General features: G+C 37.9%; 3 protein-coding genes across 5 annotated transcripts; 1 reads left to right on the top strand and 2 right to left on the bottom strand.

Annotated features, from left to right (window-relative positions):
- The first annotated feature begins 1,427 nt into the window (after window positions 1-1,427).
- Window positions 1,428-5,789, top strand: LOC149407976 (ABC transporter B family member 27-like). Of its 2 annotated transcripts, none has more exons than XM_089616152.1 (17): window positions 1,428-1,720; window positions 2,013-2,090; window positions 2,193-2,228; window positions 2,322-2,396; window positions 2,482-2,606; window positions 2,692-2,791; window positions 2,852-3,023; window positions 3,250-3,368; window positions 3,430-3,540; window positions 3,639-3,783; window positions 4,028-4,160; window positions 4,258-4,333; window positions 4,419-4,484; window positions 4,586-4,693; window positions 4,780-4,887; window positions 4,970-5,167; window positions 5,237-5,789. In XM_089616152.1, exons 1-17 carry the CDS (start codon window positions 1,637-1,639, stop codon window positions 5,435-5,437), a joined length of 1,935 nt encoding a protein of 644 aa, XP_089472278.1. In that variant the 5' UTR covers window positions 1,428-1,636; the 3' UTR covers window positions 5,438-5,789. The 2 variants fall into 2 exon arrangements, with proteins under 2 accessions (XP_089472278.1, XP_089472279.1); XM_089616153.1 differs by having other exon boundaries at window positions 1,430-1,720; window positions 1,970-2,090; window positions 5,237-5,786.
- A 726-nt stretch (window positions 5,790-6,515) lies between these two features.
- LOC149407975 (uncharacterized) lies at window positions 6,516-9,540 on the bottom strand. 2 transcript variants are annotated; one of them, XM_089616150.1, is made up of 10 exons: window positions 9,361-9,540; window positions 8,805-8,934; window positions 8,544-8,682; window positions 8,251-8,463; window positions 8,008-8,146; window positions 7,458-7,608; window positions 7,260-7,369; window positions 7,086-7,183; window positions 6,936-7,005; window positions 6,516-6,825 (listed from the first exon to the last, which is right to left on the bottom strand). In XM_089616150.1, the coding sequence occupies exons 1-10, from the start codon at window positions 9,451-9,453 to the stop codon at window positions 6,733-6,735; spliced, it is 1,236 nt and encodes a 411-aa protein (XP_089472276.1). In that variant the 5' UTR covers window positions 9,454-9,540; the 3' UTR covers window positions 6,516-6,732. The 2 variants fall into 2 exon arrangements, with proteins under 2 accessions (XP_089472276.1, XP_089472277.1); XM_089616151.1 differs by lacking the exon at window positions 9,361-9,540 and adding an exon at window positions 9,024-9,060.
- A 5,191-nt stretch (window positions 9,541-14,731) lies between these two features.
- Window positions 14,732-16,854, bottom strand: LOC149407974 (protein SPIRAL1-like 2). Its single transcript, XM_089627916.1, has 3 exons — window positions 16,702-16,854; window positions 15,280-15,531; window positions 14,732-15,180 (listed from the first exon to the last, which is right to left on the bottom strand). Exons 2-3 carry the CDS (start codon window positions 15,529-15,531, stop codon window positions 15,100-15,102), a joined length of 333 nt encoding a protein of 110 aa, XP_089484042.1. The 5' UTR covers window positions 16,702-16,854; the 3' UTR covers window positions 14,732-15,099.
- Between the last annotated feature and the right edge of the window lie 3,494 nt (window positions 16,855-20,348).

The following is a 20,348-nucleotide window of genomic DNA, read 5'->3' as shown; positions in this document are numbered from 1 at the left end:
CCCCAAAGCCCAAAGCCCGGCCCGTCTCGGCGGCGGCGCGCGTGTGTGCGCGCGCGCGAGGGGTTAATAGATAACCCACCCACACTCTCCTCTCTTGCACTTGCTTGACCACTAAAGAAAGAGGATAGTATTTAAACACTACCACAACACACATCCCCAACCAATGTGGGACTCTTGGTTTTCACTTCCACAACACAACAACAATTGTGTTTCTTTAGCCTACTTTGAGCATCAATTTCTCATTCATCTTAGGTCCGATTTTGGCAAACAAATATTCAATTTTATAGCCCTCGTTACGAGGAATCCGTATCACTTGGAATTATTCAATTCCGATGAGTGGAACCCACTCAAATTGTTGCCACAAATCAGCCATCCACATGTTAATAAATAATATTTATTAACTTTATTCCAACAGGGTCTCGTGGGCGTAGGGCCTGATGGCGAAGATCGAGTAAGGCCCGCCCGGCGCTCCGGCCGCCGCCGGAGAATGGGTCGCGGAGGGCGGCTCGGAGTGGAGGAACGACGCCGGAGACGACGGAGGAGCCACGAACGGGAGCGAGATCGCCGGCGGCTGCGAAATCCGGTTCTTGGGTCTCGAGGAAGAGGCTCCGGAGAGGGATATTTCGGGGACGACGTGTCCGATTCGCTTCCTGTTTCTCGGAGCTCCGAAGCACTAGTATGTTCTCAAACAACCACTCCATCTTCTCTTCTGTTATTGTATCACAATAAAATGAGTGTGTCTCAGAGATGATATACAAGCTTTTGGTAAGACCCTTAAATAATCTTTCATTACTGGTAACGGCAGGGCCGTCGGGGATGGAGTGATTGGCGGAGTGGGTGAAGAAGCTTCAGGGAGGGTTTCGTGGCCTTGGAGATAGAAGTGTGTAGGTGAATCAGATGCGAATTTGAGAAAGAGAGTTTTTTGGGAACTTTGAATAATATTGGCTATTTCTCTAATTATATTGATAATTTGGCTATTATTTAAATGTTCCTCCTATGAACAGGCTAGTTACTAACAAATATTATTATTATTATTATTATAAAAAAAAAATAAAAAAACTGCAGAATCAAGGAAGCAAAGCAAAGTACCTGGTTTTTTTTGTTAAAAACCGTACTTAATATACGGTCAGTTTTGATAAATTATACACAAATAAATGTTACAAGGAAGGAAAAAAATGGAAACCTAGTAGCAGACCAAAATAAAATATTGACATCACTAAATTAATTATTAAAGTCACATGCATGATGCATCTATAGACAATTAATAACGATGAAGACAGAGTTTGAGCTATGTTTGCGTGGGTTGGTAATTTTGGAAGTTAGCGGGGGAGGAAGAAAAGAAACTACCTTAGAGCTTGTGTGAGACGTTATTTAGTCAGTACTGTCACACTCCTTCAGAGGATAAAAAGCTGACCATTTCTTTTCCAAATAAATTATAACTCGAACCCCTTTATGCCAAACAAAAAGGATCGTATAAAAATAAAATAAAAAAATAATAGAATCTCAACGCAATCACTCGTGTCACGCTTCTTTGCTCTTCTTCTCCCCTTCGTCGCAGCATTGATTTAATTATCTGGATTACCTAGTGCTCTATTTCCCGCGAAAATCGTCTCTCTCTATATAGATATACACATATATGGGAAAGAAACAGAGGTTGGATTGGACTAGCAAGTCTATTTCATCTTCAGGCAGCCAGAGAGTCTCTCTTCTCACGAAAGAGGTTTGTTTGATCTTGCTTTGAAACCATGCATGCAAAAAAAAAATAAAAAAATAAAAAACTCCTTTTAACTCTATTCAACCGTGACACGTTTCATTTCGTTTCTCTCTTCTTTTTGTATGAATTCATCATCAACATTTCAGTTGGGGTTTTAATTACTGCTGAATTTCCTAAGGATGGTTATACCAAATATAATTCATAACATCAAGTACACACATTTATATAAGTTTCTAAGAGCCTTGATTTGATTAGATTAAACAGCTTTTTAATTCGTATAAAAGCCACACTTGATTAGGCAAAGAGAGCAGCGAATCATGACCTTTCTTCAGTTAGCGGTCCGGCGACCGATCTTGAGCACGGCGACGTGGTTCAGGTGATTCATTTATTTCTCCAATTTTTTTCATTTTAATTTACGCTTTTTCAAGGTTTGTTTGCCAAGAAAATCAATAAGTTTTGCTTCTTTTCTCGATATCAGGCCGCGAATGTTGGATATTTTCGAGTGCTGTCGCTCGTGAGTCGATTCATTCCCGTGATTTTCTTTTCGAAATCAAAGCCGATAGGGATATGAATTTGTTAAATATTTGGGTTTTGTTGATATTTGTAGGCTAAAGCCGATGCTGGAAAGATCATCGTAGCCACAATTGCTCTGCTCATCGCGTCCACTTCAAGCCTTTTGGTGGTACGGCAATGTAAAACTCGGGTTATTTGTTTATCATATAAAATGTACAACTTTTTGAGGCTTGGACTTTTTCTGTGTCTTTCAGCCAAAGTACGGAGGCACGATAATGGACATCGTGTCGAGACATGCGAGAACCCCCGAAGAGCAATCCCGAGCTTGGGAAGCAGTGAAAAACACCATCTTGGAAATAGTTCTTATAGTGGTAATTGGGTAAGTTATGCTATGCTTTATTTTTATTTTTTTCTATTCTGCTTTTTGTCAATTTGATTTTGATGTTAATTCACTGTCCGAAAAGCTCTCTGTGCACGGCGCTCCGAGCGTGGCTTTTTTCGTCGGCTAGCGAAAGAGTTGTCGCTCGTCTGAGAATAAACCTCTTCAGTCACCTCATCAATCAGGTTAAAATATGCAGTTTCAATGCATATCTTAAGAAGATTTTGACAATTTTTTAATGACAGGAAATAGCTTTCTTTGATGTGACTCGAACCGGGGAGCTTCTGAGTAGGCTCTCCGAGGACACTCAGATCATCAAAAACGCTGCCACGACCAATCTATCAGAGGCTCTCCGAAATGTCACCACCGCTGTTATTGGCATTGTCTTCATGTTCTCGTCGTCTCCAAAGTTAACCTGTAATTCATTTATTTTTTTATTTTTTTTATTGGATCTGAGGAGGAGTCATTAGCAAGTTATAAGTTTTTTCCAAAAAGATTTCTGTGAGTTGCAAATTTTATGTAGTTATCTAAAAAATAGCTTATGGAAAAACTTATACGTTTTGTCTTTTGTTCTAAAAAAGATCATACTAATCTCAGATTACTTATGTTGCTTAGTAGTTCATTGCAATTCTACTTCTTGTAGTACTGGCTTTGGTCGTTGTACCATTTGTTTCGGTTGCTGTGAAAATGTTCGGTCGATATCTCCGCGAACTGTCTCACAACACTCAAGCCGCGTCTGCAGTAGCTGCTTCGATCGCCGATGTTAGTACTTTATTTAATTTTTTTTTAATCTATGAATTTTCTAAATTGACAAAACATTTAGGAGAGCTTCGGGGCAATCCGTACCGTCCGATCATTTGCGCAAGAAAGCCACACAGTTTCGAATTACTCAGAAAAAGTAGACGAGGCGCTGAGGCTCGGACTCAAACAAGCTGTAAGTTCTGTTATAATATAGCTTTTTCTTTTTTTCTGGAATTACATTTTCGCTTAACTCTCTCTCTCTCTCTCTCTCTCTCTCTCTCTCTCTCTCAGAGACTCGTCGGTTTTTTCTTCGGTGGACTAAACGCAGCGTCCACTTTATCGGTCATTGTGGTGGTTATATACGGCGCGTACTTGACCATTACAGGTTCCATGACACCCGGTTCTCTCACATCCTTCATTCTCTACAGCCTCACAGGTCCTTAGTACCTTTTTTTTTCAAAAGATTTCGTTTTTTTAACTTCAGGTTTTTTATAGTCTATGGGAACCCGAATCTTTCTCTCCTATTAGTTCATCACGTCATTCTTTTTTTTTAATATGAAAAATTTGAAGATGTGTCATAATTTAATTGGAGGGAGATAGAAAGAGACAGAAAAAGGGGACAGAGGATCCGGATTCTTTTCTTTGGCTAGTTTTGTTTAAAATCTTTTATGTTTAAACAGTCGGTTCATCGGTCTCGTCTCTTTCGGGGCTGTACACGACTGCCATGAAAGCTGCCGGGGCAAGTAGGAGGGTCTTTCAGCTTCTGGATCGAGTCTCGACCATGCCAAAAGCAGGAGATAAATGTCCCGAAGGGTCGGTTCTTAATTATTATTATTTTCTCTTGAAGTAATTGTGCTATAACTTTTTTTTTCCTACCATTGAATATTTGAGATTTTTGTTTTGATCGCAGAAATCCGGATGGAGATGTTGAATTAGACGATGTCTGGTTTGCGTATCCTTCTCGCCCCAGTCACATGGTTCTCAAGGTAACAGTGTTCTCAGTTTGAATATTTTAATAAAAATATATATAATCTATTTATTGATGCCTGACAAATGTTGCTTAAACTGCAGGGTATAATGCTGAAGCTGAGTCCCGGTTCGAAGACTGCTCTGGTCGGTCACAGTGGGGGCGGAAAAGTAATTCACTTCATCTTTATTTTCATTCTGTGTCGGAGATTCCTCTTGAGTTTAAGTTTTGCTCAGGATTTGATTTATTGTCCTTGTCATTTTATTCGCAGACGACGATAGCGAGTTTGATAGAAAGGTTTTACGACCCTACAAAGGGGAGAATACTACTGAATGGGGTTTCATTAGTGGAAATATCACATGAGTATCTACATAAAAAGGTGATCCCGAAATCTTTTTTATGTTTCTTGAATAGCAAGTTTCGAAGGAGCTGAAAAGTGATTATTTAATTTTTTAAAAACTGCAGGTTAGTATAGTGAGCCAAGAACCCGTCCTTTTCAATTTCTCAATAGAAGAGAACATTGCGTATGGCTGCAATGCAAAAGTTAGCTTGTCCGACATACAAACTGTGGCTGTGAGTTTTAGTCACCTTTTTTTTATTCTTAGCTTTTTTTCTTGTCTGTTTAAGATACTAAGTCCGATGATTGATGTCGCAGAAAATGGCTAACGCACACGAATTCATCGACAACTTTCCAGAGAAATATCAAACTGTCGTTGGGGAACGGGGTTTGAGGCTTTCGGGGGGACAAAAGCAAAGAATAGCGATCGCAAGAGCGCTGTTGATGAACCCGAAAGTTTTGCTTCTTGACGAAGCCACAAGCGCTCTAGATGCTGAAAGTGAATTCCTTGTTCAGGTAAATAAACTTCTGACGAACTTAATCAAAAGCACTCTTAATTCTAAATCTAATAGCCTGTGTTTTTAGGATGCCATGGATTCTCTGATGAGAGGAAGAACAGTGCTTGTGATCGCGCACAGGCTCTCGACTGTGAAAACTGCCGATAATGTTGCGGTTGTATCGGACGGTCAGATTGTAGAGAGTGGAAGTCACGATGACCTTTTGAGAAGAGACGGAATTTACTCTTCGCTCGTTCGTAGGCAATTGCAAGGATCCAAAACAGCTTAGCTTGCAATAGACTAGTTAAGAAATACCATAGCTTAATTTGACTTTAAAAGTTATATGTTACCGCATGAGATGAGAGTCGTTGTAAATTAAATTTTAATAAACACTCAAGACCACAAACTCCATTGGAAAAGAGACCAAGTTATTTGTTGGCGGCTACTCATCTCGTGAACTTAGCTCTTAAAATGTGAAAATTGCATGAAATAGTGTTATTTTAAAAATAATTGCAAGTAACGTGTTTAGAGTTTTCATCGCAAAAAGTGTTTTACAAATTGTAAATAATAATTTTCTTGATGTTTACTAAACCGAACTAAAATTTTGTTCTAATCAAACGGGAATTCTGACCCACAATGGACCGAAAATTTTCCGATTTAAATAATGTTGTAATTACTATTAAACATAACAAATAAATAAATTAAAAAATCAAAAAATATTCGATGAAAAAGTTGAACAGTGCCGAAACTGGACATATTTTTGGTTTTGTTCTCTTCCAACTATCTAGATTTAATGTTTACTTATCTATTAAAATATATATATATATTATCTGGATTCTATTTAACATTTTTTTACTGTTTACAGTTTCATACATAAAGAAACCAATCTCAAATAAATGTGTTTATAATTTGAAAAAAATACTATTTTTAAAAGATTATAAATCACCACTAACAAATATTACTCGTAAAAATATTAATGTAATTTTTCTATCAAAATTAGATTGAGGTTTACAATTTAATGGATTGGCCAAATACCACAAATCTGTTAGATGGTAAAGTCCCGACTCCCGAGTAACATTATAATGAAGGATTAAAGCGTCATTTGCTGATGACTGACCAGTGACTTCATTTTCTATAAAATGCCGTAACTCATAATATCAGAATTTTGCCCGTGAAAATTGTTATAAAAAGAAAATGGGCATGGTATCAGTTACATATTTCCAGCTGTTCTAATTTTTTCCCGACATTTTGGCCAGTTGCACAATTTTTAAAAATAGGTGAAAAGTTAAATCATTTTGTCGTGATCGTCAAAAGTATTAAATTCTAAAAGTGTATTAAAAAAGTGTAATAAATCACATGAGAAAGAGTTAAAATGAAACGAATACAAAATAAAAAGAGTCAGACATCCTATCAAAATTTGCTACATTTGGATTGAAAGTCTTGAAAGTTCAAGCTGAAACATTTGGAATAAATTAAATAGAAGCTCAGCTTCCCATCAGTCTGGTGGCCTAAAGTATCTAGACAACGCAGTCTAATAACACCATAAATTAATTGTAGGAGATTTAAAAAAAAAAAACGGCACTCTTAACGGATCGTCAAGCCTTGCATCGCTACTTGAGTACCATCTTCGGTGACCTTGTTGGCCTGAATGGTGTTGATTACACCTTCAACATTATTCTGGAAGAAGAAAAAAAAACCATAAACCTCAACAGTTCAAACAGACCATTTCAAAGAAAAAACTTGGAATGCTTTTTGGCTTTATTATGATTAGATATATATATATATACCCTCCAAGCTGCTAGCTTTGTTCTAAGTGATTGCCACTGATGATGACCAAACACGCGCTCCGTGCAACGACTGTCCGTTAAAGGCTAATTATTAGTTTACTAGAAAAATATAAAATTAAAAAACTTGCACACACATACACAGCGACTTACCTAACGGAAACTACTGTATTCATCTGGTCCATCTTACAGTCCAATAACTTAGCTGCTATTGCCTTGACAACCCACAATTCCACCTCGTCGTCGTTAATCTGAATAAGCCCATGTGTGATTAGCCAATACATCGATACAAACACATTGGACGGGAAAAGGGTAAAGTAGACTAACTCGAAGTGTGTCTCTAATAAGACCATATGGAATTTGACCACTTTCGTCCGAGCCAAGATCCATCAATGACATCATTCTCATCTTTGTTACACAGTCTTCATGGACAAGACCTACACGATTTCAGAAAGTAAATTCAAATCCAGGATTAGAGTTCACACTAAAATATGAAACCTACATCCCTGATCCAACACCATATACCATAGCCATTCAGCAAAGCGGAATTTGGAGCCTGAAATTCCAAGTAAGAATCCAGCCTCTGTGTGAGAAAGATCCTTAGAAGCTGGAATACCAACGCATGCTTGGCATCCTTCTCCAGTTGGCCGACAGCAGGCAAATCTAGCAAATCACTCTACGAGCAATAAAGTAAAACAGATTAGTTCCTAGTAAACACTTAGCAAAAGTTTCTTTGGAAATTCAATATGAACACACAATGGAATTGCTTTCGAAAGCATACTGACAAAGTTTATGCCAAGAAAAATTAAAGAAACAAATTTCAGGCTCAAACTTCTGACTATATTTCAGCTAATTTCTACAAAACAATGTTAAGGGTTTAAGCCTGCGAGTGTGTTTTTTTATACCAGAAATTTCGCTCAACAAAGGCAATAAAAAGCATCACAGAGACAAAGGAATGTATCATCAACAAGGCTAGCTCTTTTTTTTATTCCTTTCTTTTACATTATATGTTAGTGAACATAACATACGATGGAGGCATGTCAAAATGTATAGATTCTTTAGGGACGTGTGATACCTGAAACATATCTGAGGCCTTCACAAAGTCAATGATTGTGTTAACAGCTTCTTCCTTGGCCTCGTTGAGAGTGTTTGCATCTTCAACTGAAAAGGTTTCCAAGTACTTGGTCTGGAATTTGAAAGACTCCTTCGCTGCACTGAAATCACAAAGCACAACAAACATTAATTATAACATATGCGCAAAAGTCAAAACAATAAACTAAACTCCCGATTCCTTTATAAGAAACTCAAATAACGATGCCTTTTATTTTCCTTCAAAACATTGGAGATGGTTAGAAACAGCTTCCTCTGATCCACGAGCTCAATATTCCATTCCTTCACTAAAGTGTCGATTTGTTTAAATGAATGGATCACGCTCTCAGTGACCTTTCCATCAATTGCCAGCATCAAAGCCTTCAAGTAAACACAGAACCGAGCGTACAGGTGATCTAGTAGATTGTAAAGGTTGAACATTCTGTAACATCATAGAACGAGAATGAGAAAATTTCCTAACAATCTCCAACGCTAAAACCGCAACCAAACAATGAATATTACATCTTTAGACGCAAAGCAGGCTTGTCATTTGGCTGTTGAGTTATCTTTGTCGATATCTGGGTTGCCATCTCGAGAACCTCATCAGGACTTTCAGACTTGGTAACAACATTGCAAATGACAGTGAAGATGCACTCAAGATCTTAAACAAAGACATTCAAAACAAACAAAAAGAAAACATCAATTTCTATGAACATAAATCAACATAAACAACAACTCTCGTGACCAATTCAATCGGAGAAAAAAACACAATATATAGTGTACCTTTCTCGGAGACTTTTGAGAATACAACTTCCGCAGAAGTGAGCATCAAAGAGACCAAATCCAACCACCTTCCCATCACCATGCATTCTTGGGCTTCAACGCAGAGTCTCGTAACCTGCGGCTCAGCGACCTGAATTCAAAGCCAGTAAAGAGGCTCAGACAAATTGAACCAACCTCCAAACTTGAGAACAACTGTGAGACAAGATTTATCGTCCTTACCTTCCCAATTATAGACTAACTATAGTTATATTTCCAAAGTAAATAAATAAAAGATCTCTACGTTCACTAATACATCCAAACTATACATAAGTTATAGAAACTAGATCATACAATGAAAAAAAAAAAAAAAAAAAAAAAAAAACCAAACGAATAAAATACCCACATCGGGAAATTGAAATCCATACTTAAAAGACCAAACCAAAGCTCGAACAAAAACATGTCTTCAGCATCAGAGACATATTCGCCACACATAAAGGCGTTTGAAATATCAAGCTCGAGACCAGATATTAAACTTAGGGTTTAACGAAGAAGAACACAGAAAGGAGCAGAGATTTACCTCGGAACCGGCATCGGACCAGGCAAGCTCTGAGACGAATCGGACGACGGCGAGCGCGGGGTCTTCTTCGGATGTGGGTACGACGGTCGTCATTGTCGGAGCTCGGGGCTGGCTTTAACGGAGGATCGAGGTCAGGGAGGCCAAAAAGGTTAAGATATTGAGAGAGTAGCGAAACCCTAAAAAAAGGATTTCGAGTCTCTTTCCTTTGCTCTATCACTCCCGTGTAAACGTGGCTTACCGGTAGCGGGACGGGACGGAATCCCCGCTACCGGTAATAGAGGTAACGGGACGGGAGGTCCCGTTAAGCCTAACGGACGGGAGGTCCCGTTAAGCCTAACGGACGGGAGTCCCGTCCCGTTACTGTAGCTAACGGGATCCGCGGATCCCGTTAGCGACCGTTGCATTTTTTTTTTTTTTTTTTTTAATCTCGGCCGTTGGATCAAAGATCCAACGGCGGCCGAAAAAAAAGAGCCGTTTGAATATGAACGTTTGATTATAGCCGTTTGAGCGAAAATGAGGTTTTATTTTTTTTTTTTCCCACTTATTTCTAAAATCTATAAATACCCCCCTCCCCCATTTCATTCATTTTCTTCACACCTTTCACTCAAACTCTCTGAAACTCTCTCAAATTCTCTCAATCTCTCTCTCTAATTCTCTCAAACTCTCTCAATTTTACTCTCTAAAGCTTTCATTTTCTCATGGCATCATCATCCCACAACCGAGGAGGTCGAAGGGGAAGAGCTTCCCGAGGTGAACGAATGCACCGTTTTGAAGAAAATTGGTTGCATTTGTCTCAAAACGCCCCCGACCCAAACACCGAATACTCTTTCGATCCAAATTATGTTGCTCCTACTTTCCGCAATACGGAATTCACCGAAATTCCAAACACACAAATGCCATATTATCCTCAAATGGATCCCGAGCAAGCATATCAAGCACAAATACCGCCATCCGAAGTCGCTTTTCAAGAGTTTCAAGTGTTCGAGCAACATTATCATCAATCCCAAAATCCAAATGAAGAAGAAGACGACGACGAAACTCAAGATCCGAATGAACAACATGATGACGAGGAGGAGGAAGATGAAGAAGAAGACGTCCCACCACCACCACCTCAGCCTCGAACTCAAGTTCCACGACCTCGACAACGTGAGCAACAAGAGGATACCCGACAAAGACGACAACGACGTGCCCGAGAAGAACAACAACAACAACAACCACCTCAACAACAACAACAACCACCGCAACAACAACAACAACCTCAACAAGCACAAGCACCACGACGTCGAGCGAGGTCTGTTGTCTGGACGTTCTTTGAAGAGGTGATTGCCAACGGTGAAAAAGCCGGAAAATGTCACGTTTGTGGCAAAATCTTTAGCGCTCATAACACTAGAATTGGGACGTCGCTATTGTGGAGTCATCACAGACACTGCCAGGGGGGGACACAATCTGGAGCCTCTACAACCCAAGTAAGTAACATCGATCCTTTAAGATTTAGACGTGATTTAGTTGAATATTTTGTATCAACCGATCAATCTTTTAGTCATATCGAATCTCAAGGCTTTGTTAGATTCATTAGTTCTTTTATTCCAAACGTACAACTAATGTCTAGGAAAGCCTTGAGATCCGATATCCTAAAATGGTTTTTAGGAGAAAATGAACAAATGAAAGACTCAATATCCTCTGGTAGATATAGCGTAGTCTTAACATCGGATATATGGACCGGTCAATCTAAGATGGACTTTATGAGCGTTGTAGTCCATAACATAGACGGCGATTGAAACCTGAACAAACGTATCATAGCGTTTAGGAGGATAGAAGGTTCTCACACTGGTGAGAACATCTTAGATATCATAGTTAGTGTTTTAGCTGAGTGGGGTTTGAACAATAGGGTTATATCTGTGACCTTAGATAATGCCACTAGCAACAACGCCATGATTAGGGAGTTGACCCAAAAACTTAACGCAGACGAAACCCTTATACATCAACGTTGTGCTACCCACATCATCAACCTCATAGTTCAAGCCGGAGCCGCTAGTTACGACCCTTCGATAAACAAGATTAGGAATTACATAAGTTGGATAAATAGTTCAACCTCTAGAGTAGATGAGCTTAAGAGACGGCTTAGACTAAACGGCCTTCAAGAACGCACATTTCACCTAGATAACAAAATTAGGTGGAATTCAACCTTTCTTATGCTGACCAACTTCTTATCCGAGCGTTACGTCGATGTTATTGTTTCTTACATTAACAGCGTACATGGCGAAAACGCTATATCTGATTTGGATATTAGGATGGCTGAATCATTTGTTTCTTTTCTCGACATTTTTTATAAAGAAACTTGTTATCTTTCTGCTGTTTACACTCCCACTTCTTTTCTCGGTCTTCATACTATGACCGCAATAGCTGTGCATCTTGATAAAAATAAAAACGAAACTATTTTTCAAGATTCTATTCAAGCAATGACAGCAAAATTTTTAAAATATTGGGGGGCTGGAAAGGTTCCATTACTATACGGTTTTGGAGCCATTCTAGACGTCAGATGTAAAATTGGAGGTTTAAATTTTTTTTTGAAATACATAAGAAACCATTTTGTGGACCAAGATTACGTTGCACTTGATCTTCCGAGGATCGTGCAAGCTTTTTTTGATCTTTTCAAGGTTTACGAGGCGAAACTTCTACCGCAATACCGAGCGCAACCTTCTCAATCACAGACGCAATATCCGAGAAGACACCAATACACGAATGTCTTCGTCAACGCGCCCGCGTACAGCCCGTCTCCTCAACAACAAGAAGCTGGGACAAGTCAGACGAGGTCAAGCTCAACCGACGCACGGTCCCATCCGGAGATCTAAGAGTACGATAGGAACGATTGGGTCAGGTCGGACGACGAAGCCATCGACCTCTTGGTTTGGTGGAGGCAGAATGCGAGGAGGTTTCCGATCTTGTCATCTATGGCACAAGACATCCTCACCATCCCAGTTTCAACTGTGTCCTCTGAGGCGGCTTTTAGCAGCGCGGGCCGGATCATCGACGATAGAAGATGCAGCCTGAAACCGGAGATGGTTGAAGCATTGACGTGCGGAAAAGATTGGATTCAACATCGAAATCGAGCACAAGAAACATTCATGTGCTTCGATAATCTAGACGATTTTGAAGTTGATTTTGCAAACGTAAACATAAATGGTTAAAGTATCGTGTATAACAAAGGGATATCCCGGCCCTTGTCCGGGATACATTTTCAAACATTTAACGAGGAAAGGGGTGCTCTTTTTCCTCGCCGTCGCACCTTTTTAGGGGTCGGTGAGGTTTTTTAGGAGGCCCATTTTTAATTTCACATTCTTCTTTATTGTTTTTTTCTACCCATTTTTAATTATTTAACAACATTCATATTTTTCATTTCTACCCACTTATTCCAAATCTTTTCACTTTAATCCTTTCATTTTATTTCTTAAATTCTTTTTTTAAATTTTTTTTTTTTGTAATGCCTAACGGGATCCGCGGATCCCGTTAGACATTTACCGCCTCCGTCCCGTTATATAACGGGACGGGACTCCCGTTCGGCGAATTAACGGGAGTCCGGGCGGGGGCGGGACGGGAGGCGCGGTAACTCCCGGTAAGCCACGTTTACTCTCGTGTGAGTCTGCTTTCCAAAGACGACTACTATAGTTTTGTTTTCTGTATTGTCGTTTACTTGTTATGTGTCGTTTACAAGTTAAGGGTCGTTTTAGTTTTTTTTTTTTTTTTCACAAAACTTTTGTGATTGTGGCATTTTGATCACTCATTTGTTTCAAGTATTTTGATTTACAAAATAGTCAAGTTTATCTTAATTTAGTAAAATAGTAAAAAAAAAGTGCAGTAATTTGGTTTCAAATTTTTTTATCCCAATATTAATTTTTTTTAAAGTGATAAATTTCTTATAATAATCGTAAAAAAATTTAATCTTGACTGTTAAAAAAATTTTGAAAACGTAAATTTGGCTATTTTACTGAAAAGTTGAAACTTTGACTATTTTGTTAATCAATAAATTTCAAATGACTATTTTGTACAATTTTTCATCTTTTTTTTTTTATAAAAATCACAAACTCAACTAATTTGTTTATAAGTTAAAAAGTTTATCTTACATTTTTATACGATGAAGTTTTGAAATCCAAATAATAAATCTAAGATGATATCATATTCTTTAATTATTTTTTATTGTTCAGGCCTGATTCTGTATCAACAAATTATATGCTTTGTCATACAACTAATCATTAATTTAAATGTCTTAGTCGTGCTCGTAGTATATATATACATTGAGATTTTCACGCTCGAATCTCTCACAATCAGAAAACAAAATAAACAAATGCTAAGAAGACACGATTTATAGTGGTTCAATTTCAGTGTGAGATCTAATTCGCTTTATCGCTGCAAATATTACTATAAATCAATATGGGATGGGTGTTTACAATTGTTCTCTCTAGGGGTGTACAAAAATTGACCGAAAATTGGTTAAACCGATAACCGAACCGATCCGGAACCGAAATTCGGTGCCACGTCATCAAACCGAAAATTCGGTTCGGTTAACCGAAACCGAATTTAAGAATCGGTTCGGTTATCGATTTTGAAAATCCAAAAATTCGGTTATCGGTTATTTAACCGATTTTTATTTTATCCAGTTTTGAAACCGGATAACCAGTTTTAAACCGGATAACCGATTTTAATCGGTTAACCGATTTGAACCGGATAACCGATTTGGATAATTATAACATCTTTAAAACTGGTTAACCAGTTTTGAAATCGGTTAACCGATTTTTTCGGTTAACCGGTTTCGAAACTAGTTAACCAGTTTTAAAATGGTTATAAAATCGGTTATCGGTTTTACAAAACCGGTTAACCGAATTTTCGGTTAACCGATTTTCGGTTTTTGACCAATTCGGTTCGGTCATTGGTCCAAAATTTTCAAAACCGAAAATTCGGTTTCGGTTTTCAAATTGGTCCAAAACCGAACCGAACCGAACCGATTTCACCCCTAGTTCTCTCTCTTTCTCTTTGTACCGACTTTTCTTACTATAAGGAAACACTAGGCGTCAAGCCACAGGCTACTAGGTTCCACACCTCAACAGTATTTATACAATCTAAAAGGAGACCAAATCCTAGATCGATTAGGCTTCACACCTCAATAATATATATATCACTAAATTTTTAGATTTTTTTTGGGTACGGAGATCTATCTTACATATAAATCACAAGTAATTATAATACACGTTAGTGGTTCATTGGCAATGAATTTTTCGACTAGTCTAATAGACTTAACTTGTGTTAACTCTCTTTTGAAATTTTCCTTTTTCTCCTCTGTAGATTTGCTCATTAATAGCATTATCGAAATTTCTGATTAAAAAACAATAACCACCACATGAGTAACCAATCCCTTAAATGAGACTGATTAAGCATTTCCAATGAAATATTAAAGAAGAATTAAGTACATAATACCTTGCACCACAAATGTAATATTAGTAGCATAATATACTTCTGCACGGTTGCACCACAAATGTAATATTAGTAGTATAATGCTATGTTGCAATTTGGTACACTTGTGCGATTGTACGCACTTCCAGTTATGTCATGCGTTTTTTAGTACGTACGTTTCTATATGAAAATAATACATACATGTGAAGGGAAAATGTATATAAATATATATGTGTCATATATATGACAGCAAACAAGTGATCTCAATGCATGTGCTTTAAGATTTTCATGCAATTATTTGTCACTTCCACCAAATAGGTATCCCAAGGACGATCCACCACCAGGAGCAGCGTGAACTTTTGTTGATGGCCGTTCCTACACCAAAATCATTATTACATAATACAAATAAAATAAAATTATCTTAATGATAAATTGAATAGCACAAAAAACAAAAAATAAAATACTCTTATTTACCGTGATGAAGTTGCCACAGTTCTGGCCATCAGCTCTGAAGTAATTATTGGTAGGATTGGCTTGAATCCCAGCTGGAATCTGCGAGTCAATTGCTGGCTTTGAAGCACTGTTATTAGCTTCAGCGTTATCATTATCTTCGTTTACGGGCTGTGGTGGGCTTTTAATACTTTGGGCTTTATGAACGGTCTCTCCACCTCCAAAGAGATAGCCCAAAGAGCTTTGTCCCCCACCCGAGCTCACTCCACGGCCCATCTTCAACTCAAAATAATAAATAATAAATTATTGTAATAGCACATTATATTACATCATTATCGACTTATTGCTTGGGTTATGTGTACACGAATGACTTATATTTCTTGTTGTAATAGTGATTGTGCCTGTGATCTATTTTTCACAGAAGGTGTTATGAGTTTTCCGTTGAGACTTTCTTGTAAATTAAGGATTTTTTGGTTTTAATCACTATATATACGCAAGGATCCTACTTTTTTTTTTTTTTTTTTTGTTATAAAAAGATTGCTGATTGCAATTTGAATTGAAAAAAAAAACATTTTAAAAATGTGAGTACTTTCTCTCAAATGCGAGCAACTAAAATTGTTTTACACATCATACAAATTAATATTGTTTATTTATTTTTATTCAGATCAACATTTTTAGTATCTTACATAAAAATACTCCAATGGCGGTATCACCAAAAATTGCTAAAAGTGGGTCTCACTCTATTCAAGACATTGGTGTGTTTAGTATTTTATTATTTTTTATATTAAAAAATAGCTGTGATTCGTGTCAGAATTGGCTATTTTGCCATAATTATTACAACTCATAATATTAATATACAAAAATGAAAATGACATGGTATTGCTAAATAAACAATAAAGCAACTTTAGTTGCTTGCATTGGAGATGCTCTAAGGGAGTTGATCAAGAAATGAACAAAATAAATTCAATAAACACTCATCGCCTTTAGTTTTAGTGATTGTGAAATTGACGTGATTTATGACGACTGAATAGTATTTTAGCAAAAGTATACGATGTGTAAAAGATTTATTTTAGGGCTTTATAACATATAAGCCTTCATGATAAACCAACATTATTTAATTAATTCATTTACAGAAAATGATAAAATCAAGTGAATTACGAGTACCAAAATCGATCATTTGCCCTATCAAGTGAATTGCGAGAACCAAAATCGATCATTTGCCCTATCAAGTGAATTACGAGAACCAAAATGATAAAGGACGATCATTTCATCTTTAAGTAAGGCAGTATATATGCCTAAGGACTAGGCTACATTGACAAAATGGATCTGTAAACTGAAGCTTAAAGATAAAAACTTTATTAAAAAAAAAAAAAAAAAAAAAGAAGAAGATAAAAGCTAACATAAAAGAACAATGAAAGAGTTTCGTTTGGAAAAATGTGTCGTTACCTCTCTGTTGTGTCTTTTTTTTCTCTATACCGATTGAATTTGGAGCGAAGTTACAGAGCTTTTGAGAAGCTCAGGCATGTACAGCTACACAACTTTTGGTGAAAAGTTGCAATGTATCGACCATTTATTTATACATCCATAAATTGAAGGGATATTTGGTTACAAAATACCATAAACGAACGAGACAGAGAGATGGAGAGAGAAGCTGACATGGTCAAGTTCTGAGCTGTCAAACTGAATCCAAGAGTCATGGGATTCACGTGGGCTTTCCATCTCTTCTATTATTCGGTGCTTCGCGTTTAAACAGTTTTTAGTGCTATGCCACTTGCATTTTACTTTATACCCCATAAAATAAATTTTATAACATATTTTGAGAAAGAAATATATAATCAAATATGTACAACTAAAATATATATGACATGGAGACGCAAAGGGTTAGGCATCCTAAGAACGAGAACTAGTAAAACTTCACAGATCACGAGTTACTTATTTCATCCATAATTATTTCTAATTAGTTTGAAGATGTAACTCAATAATATTAATCAACATGAAATCATAGTCTAACAAAGCTGAAATATGTATTCGATCCAATTATTAGGATTTTTGTCAAGTCACAATCCATTAGAGAACCATTGTATTGAGGGACACGTTAGTAATCCCACATTTAAAAGAGAATTATAACTAATTATGATTTATAAGATCACGAGCCACTCATCTTAATGTCAATTTATTTTAAGTTATAATTAAATAATACCTTAACACTATCGTTAACATAAAGTGAAATGATAACAAGCTCAAGGAATATTTTTGCTCTTTTAAATGTTGTAGCAGCACCCAAAGCATAGCCTCAGGCAAGGAAGAGGTTGTCAACTCTTTCTCGTGGCACTTCAAAGAATCAAGATGTATATGGCCAGATTCAACTAGGATGTCAAAAAGAATATGGCGGGCCTCCCCTAAATCACAAGCACGTAATACAAAAACTTTGTAAACCTTTATCCTCATCGTGATTGTTAGTGTAACGTGAAGAAACGACTTGTCGTTTCTTCATTTCCATTTTATTAGTTGTCGTTTCTTTTCTCCCGCTCAAGTGTCGTTATGTTTAAATACCTGTAAATGTCTTTTCATTCATTATCAATGAGAGATCTTCTTCTTCTCTGAATTGATCCAAACACTCTCTCTCAAAGTTCTAACATGGTATTAGAGCTTCACTCGTTCGACGCTTGATCGAAGATCTTCTTCTTCTCCGATCATCGTCCTCTGATCATCTCCAAACACTTCAATTTTTTTTCAACTACAGCGACAATCATGGAAGGAAACGCAAATCAGGCGTTCGTGACATTTGCTCATCCAATTGCTTCGAAGCTCGACAACAACAATTACATCGTTTGGCGAAAACAGGTGCTCTCAACTCTGCGAGGCCATAATCTGCAGAAATTTTTGCTACCAGAAGTGATAGCTCCACCAGAATTTACCAATGAACGAAATCGAGATAACGGAATTGTCAATCCTCACTTCACAGCTTGGGATAGGCAAGATCAGCTCATCATTTCGTGGCTCATGGCGTCTATGAGCGATAATCTACTCTTGCGAATGGTCTCATGCGAAACTTCAGCTCAGATCTGGAGTACCTTGAAGACATACTTTGCATCTCAGGTCCGAGAAAAGATTTTTCAGCTCAGGACACAACTACATGGAATTAAAAAAGGCTCGATGACGATCAATGACTATCTGCTGAAAATTCGGAGCTTAATTGATCTTCTGGCCATGGTTGGAGAAGAATATAAACCAAAAGATCACATTGATGCAATTTTCAGTGGATTACCAGAAGAATATGAAACTTTCATCATGAGTTTGGAGACGAGAGTTGAGCCACTCTCAGTGCTTGATGTTGAAGCTCTACTTCTCACTCAAGAGAGTAGAATTGAAAGGAAGTCTCAAACTCTAAACCAGATCGAGCCTCCAATGGCAAATGTGACGCTATACAGCAACAATTCCAATTGGAATCGAGGCAGAGGCTCTGGTTTTGGCCGAGGTCAGTACAACAATGGATCTCAACGAGGTAATCACTATCCATCAAGAGGTGGACAATCATCTCAGCGTGGCAGTTTTGGTAATTACTCCAACTACAATGCCGACAGAGGATTCTCTCAGTACTATCCAAGTCGTGGTCCTGGCACTTCAAATCGTGGACGCGTTCAGTGCCAGCTGTGCGGAAAAACAGGTCACATTGTCACAACATGCTTCTACAAGTTTGATCAAACCTTCTCAGGATCAGCTCAGCTTCAAGATGATGTTCAAGGTCATTTTGCTGAGGTTTGAGATGAAGGCTTTGGTGACTATCAGTTCAACCTTGGCACTGATGAGTTCTATGACGTCTCTCAAGGTGATTTCACTCCCGCAACCATGCTAGCCACACCTTCATCAAGTCAGGACTCGAGCTGGTATCCGGACTCAGGAGCTACATACCCACATCACATTAGCTGAAGAAAATCACATGACCAAACAAGGCTTCACTGGTTCAGAGAAGGTGCTTCTTGGAAATGGTATGGGCCTCTCGATCTCTCACATAGGTCAATCTATCCTTAGCAGTCCAAACCACAATCCTCCTCTTGTTCTAGACAAACTCCTTCATGTTCCTACCATTACAAAGAATCTTCTTAGTGCGTCTAGGTTTGCAGCAGATAATAATGCCTTTTTTGAATTTCACTCTACCTATTGTCTTGTGAAGGATCAGGTCTCTAAGTCGGTTCTCATGCGTGGTCATCTTCAAAATGGACTCTATGTGTTCGACAAAAATAACTCCCTTTCTGCTCAAAGTCAAGTCATCAACCAGTTTCACAACATTTCTCTATAGTCAAGTCAGTCCAAAATTCAATCAATACTGTAAATGCTCTAGTGTCTAGCTCAAAAACCTCTTGTAATAATGCGTTTGAAGTGTGGCTTAAGAGATTAGCTCATCCTTCTGAAAGAATTGTCAAGTATGTCTTTCATTCATGTAAAATCTCCTATATCAATGAAAATTCTTTTTCAGTGTGTACTGCTTGCTGCTTAGGAAAAATTCACAAAAATCCTTTTCCCTCATCTAGTACAATATACACAAAACCACTCCAACTCATTCATACTGACCTGTGGGGCCCATCACCACACCTATCTGCCAGTGGTTACAAGTATTACATCCATTTTGTAGATGCCTACTCGAGATATACTTGGATATACTTGTTGAGATAGAAATCGGATGCTCTACACACCTTTCAGTTATTCCAAAAGCAGGTTGAACTGCAACTTGGTCATAAGATTTTAGCTGTTCAGTCTGACTGGGGAGGTGAGTATAGACCATTCACAGGATTCCTTAATGCTCAAGGAATTATACACAGGAACTCGTGTCCGCACACTCATCAGCAGAATGGTCTAGCTGAACGAAAACATCAGCAAATTGTAGAGACAGGGCTCACTCTACTGGCTCAAGCCTCCATGCCAATGCAGTTTTGGGATGAAGCCTTTCGTACAGCTGTCTATATCACTAACCGTCTCCCAAATCCTGTCTTAAGCATATCATCCCCTCTTGAGACCTTGTTTCAGGTCAAACCTACCTATTCTCAACTCAAAATCTTTGGCTGTGAGTGCTTTCCAAACATAAGACCCTACAA

Source organism: Urtica dioica, chromosome 1 (assembly GCF_054948205.1).
Source record: "Urtica dioica subsp. dioica isolate 48M chromosome 1, U.dioica_male_clone48M_v1_H2, whole genome shotgun sequence".
Classification (NCBI taxonomy): Eukaryota; Viridiplantae; Streptophyta; class Magnoliopsida; order Rosales; family Urticaceae; genus Urtica; species Urtica dioica.
The sequence above is the reverse complement of the archived record's forward strand: the minus strand, read 5'-3'. Positions and strand labels throughout refer to the sequence as shown.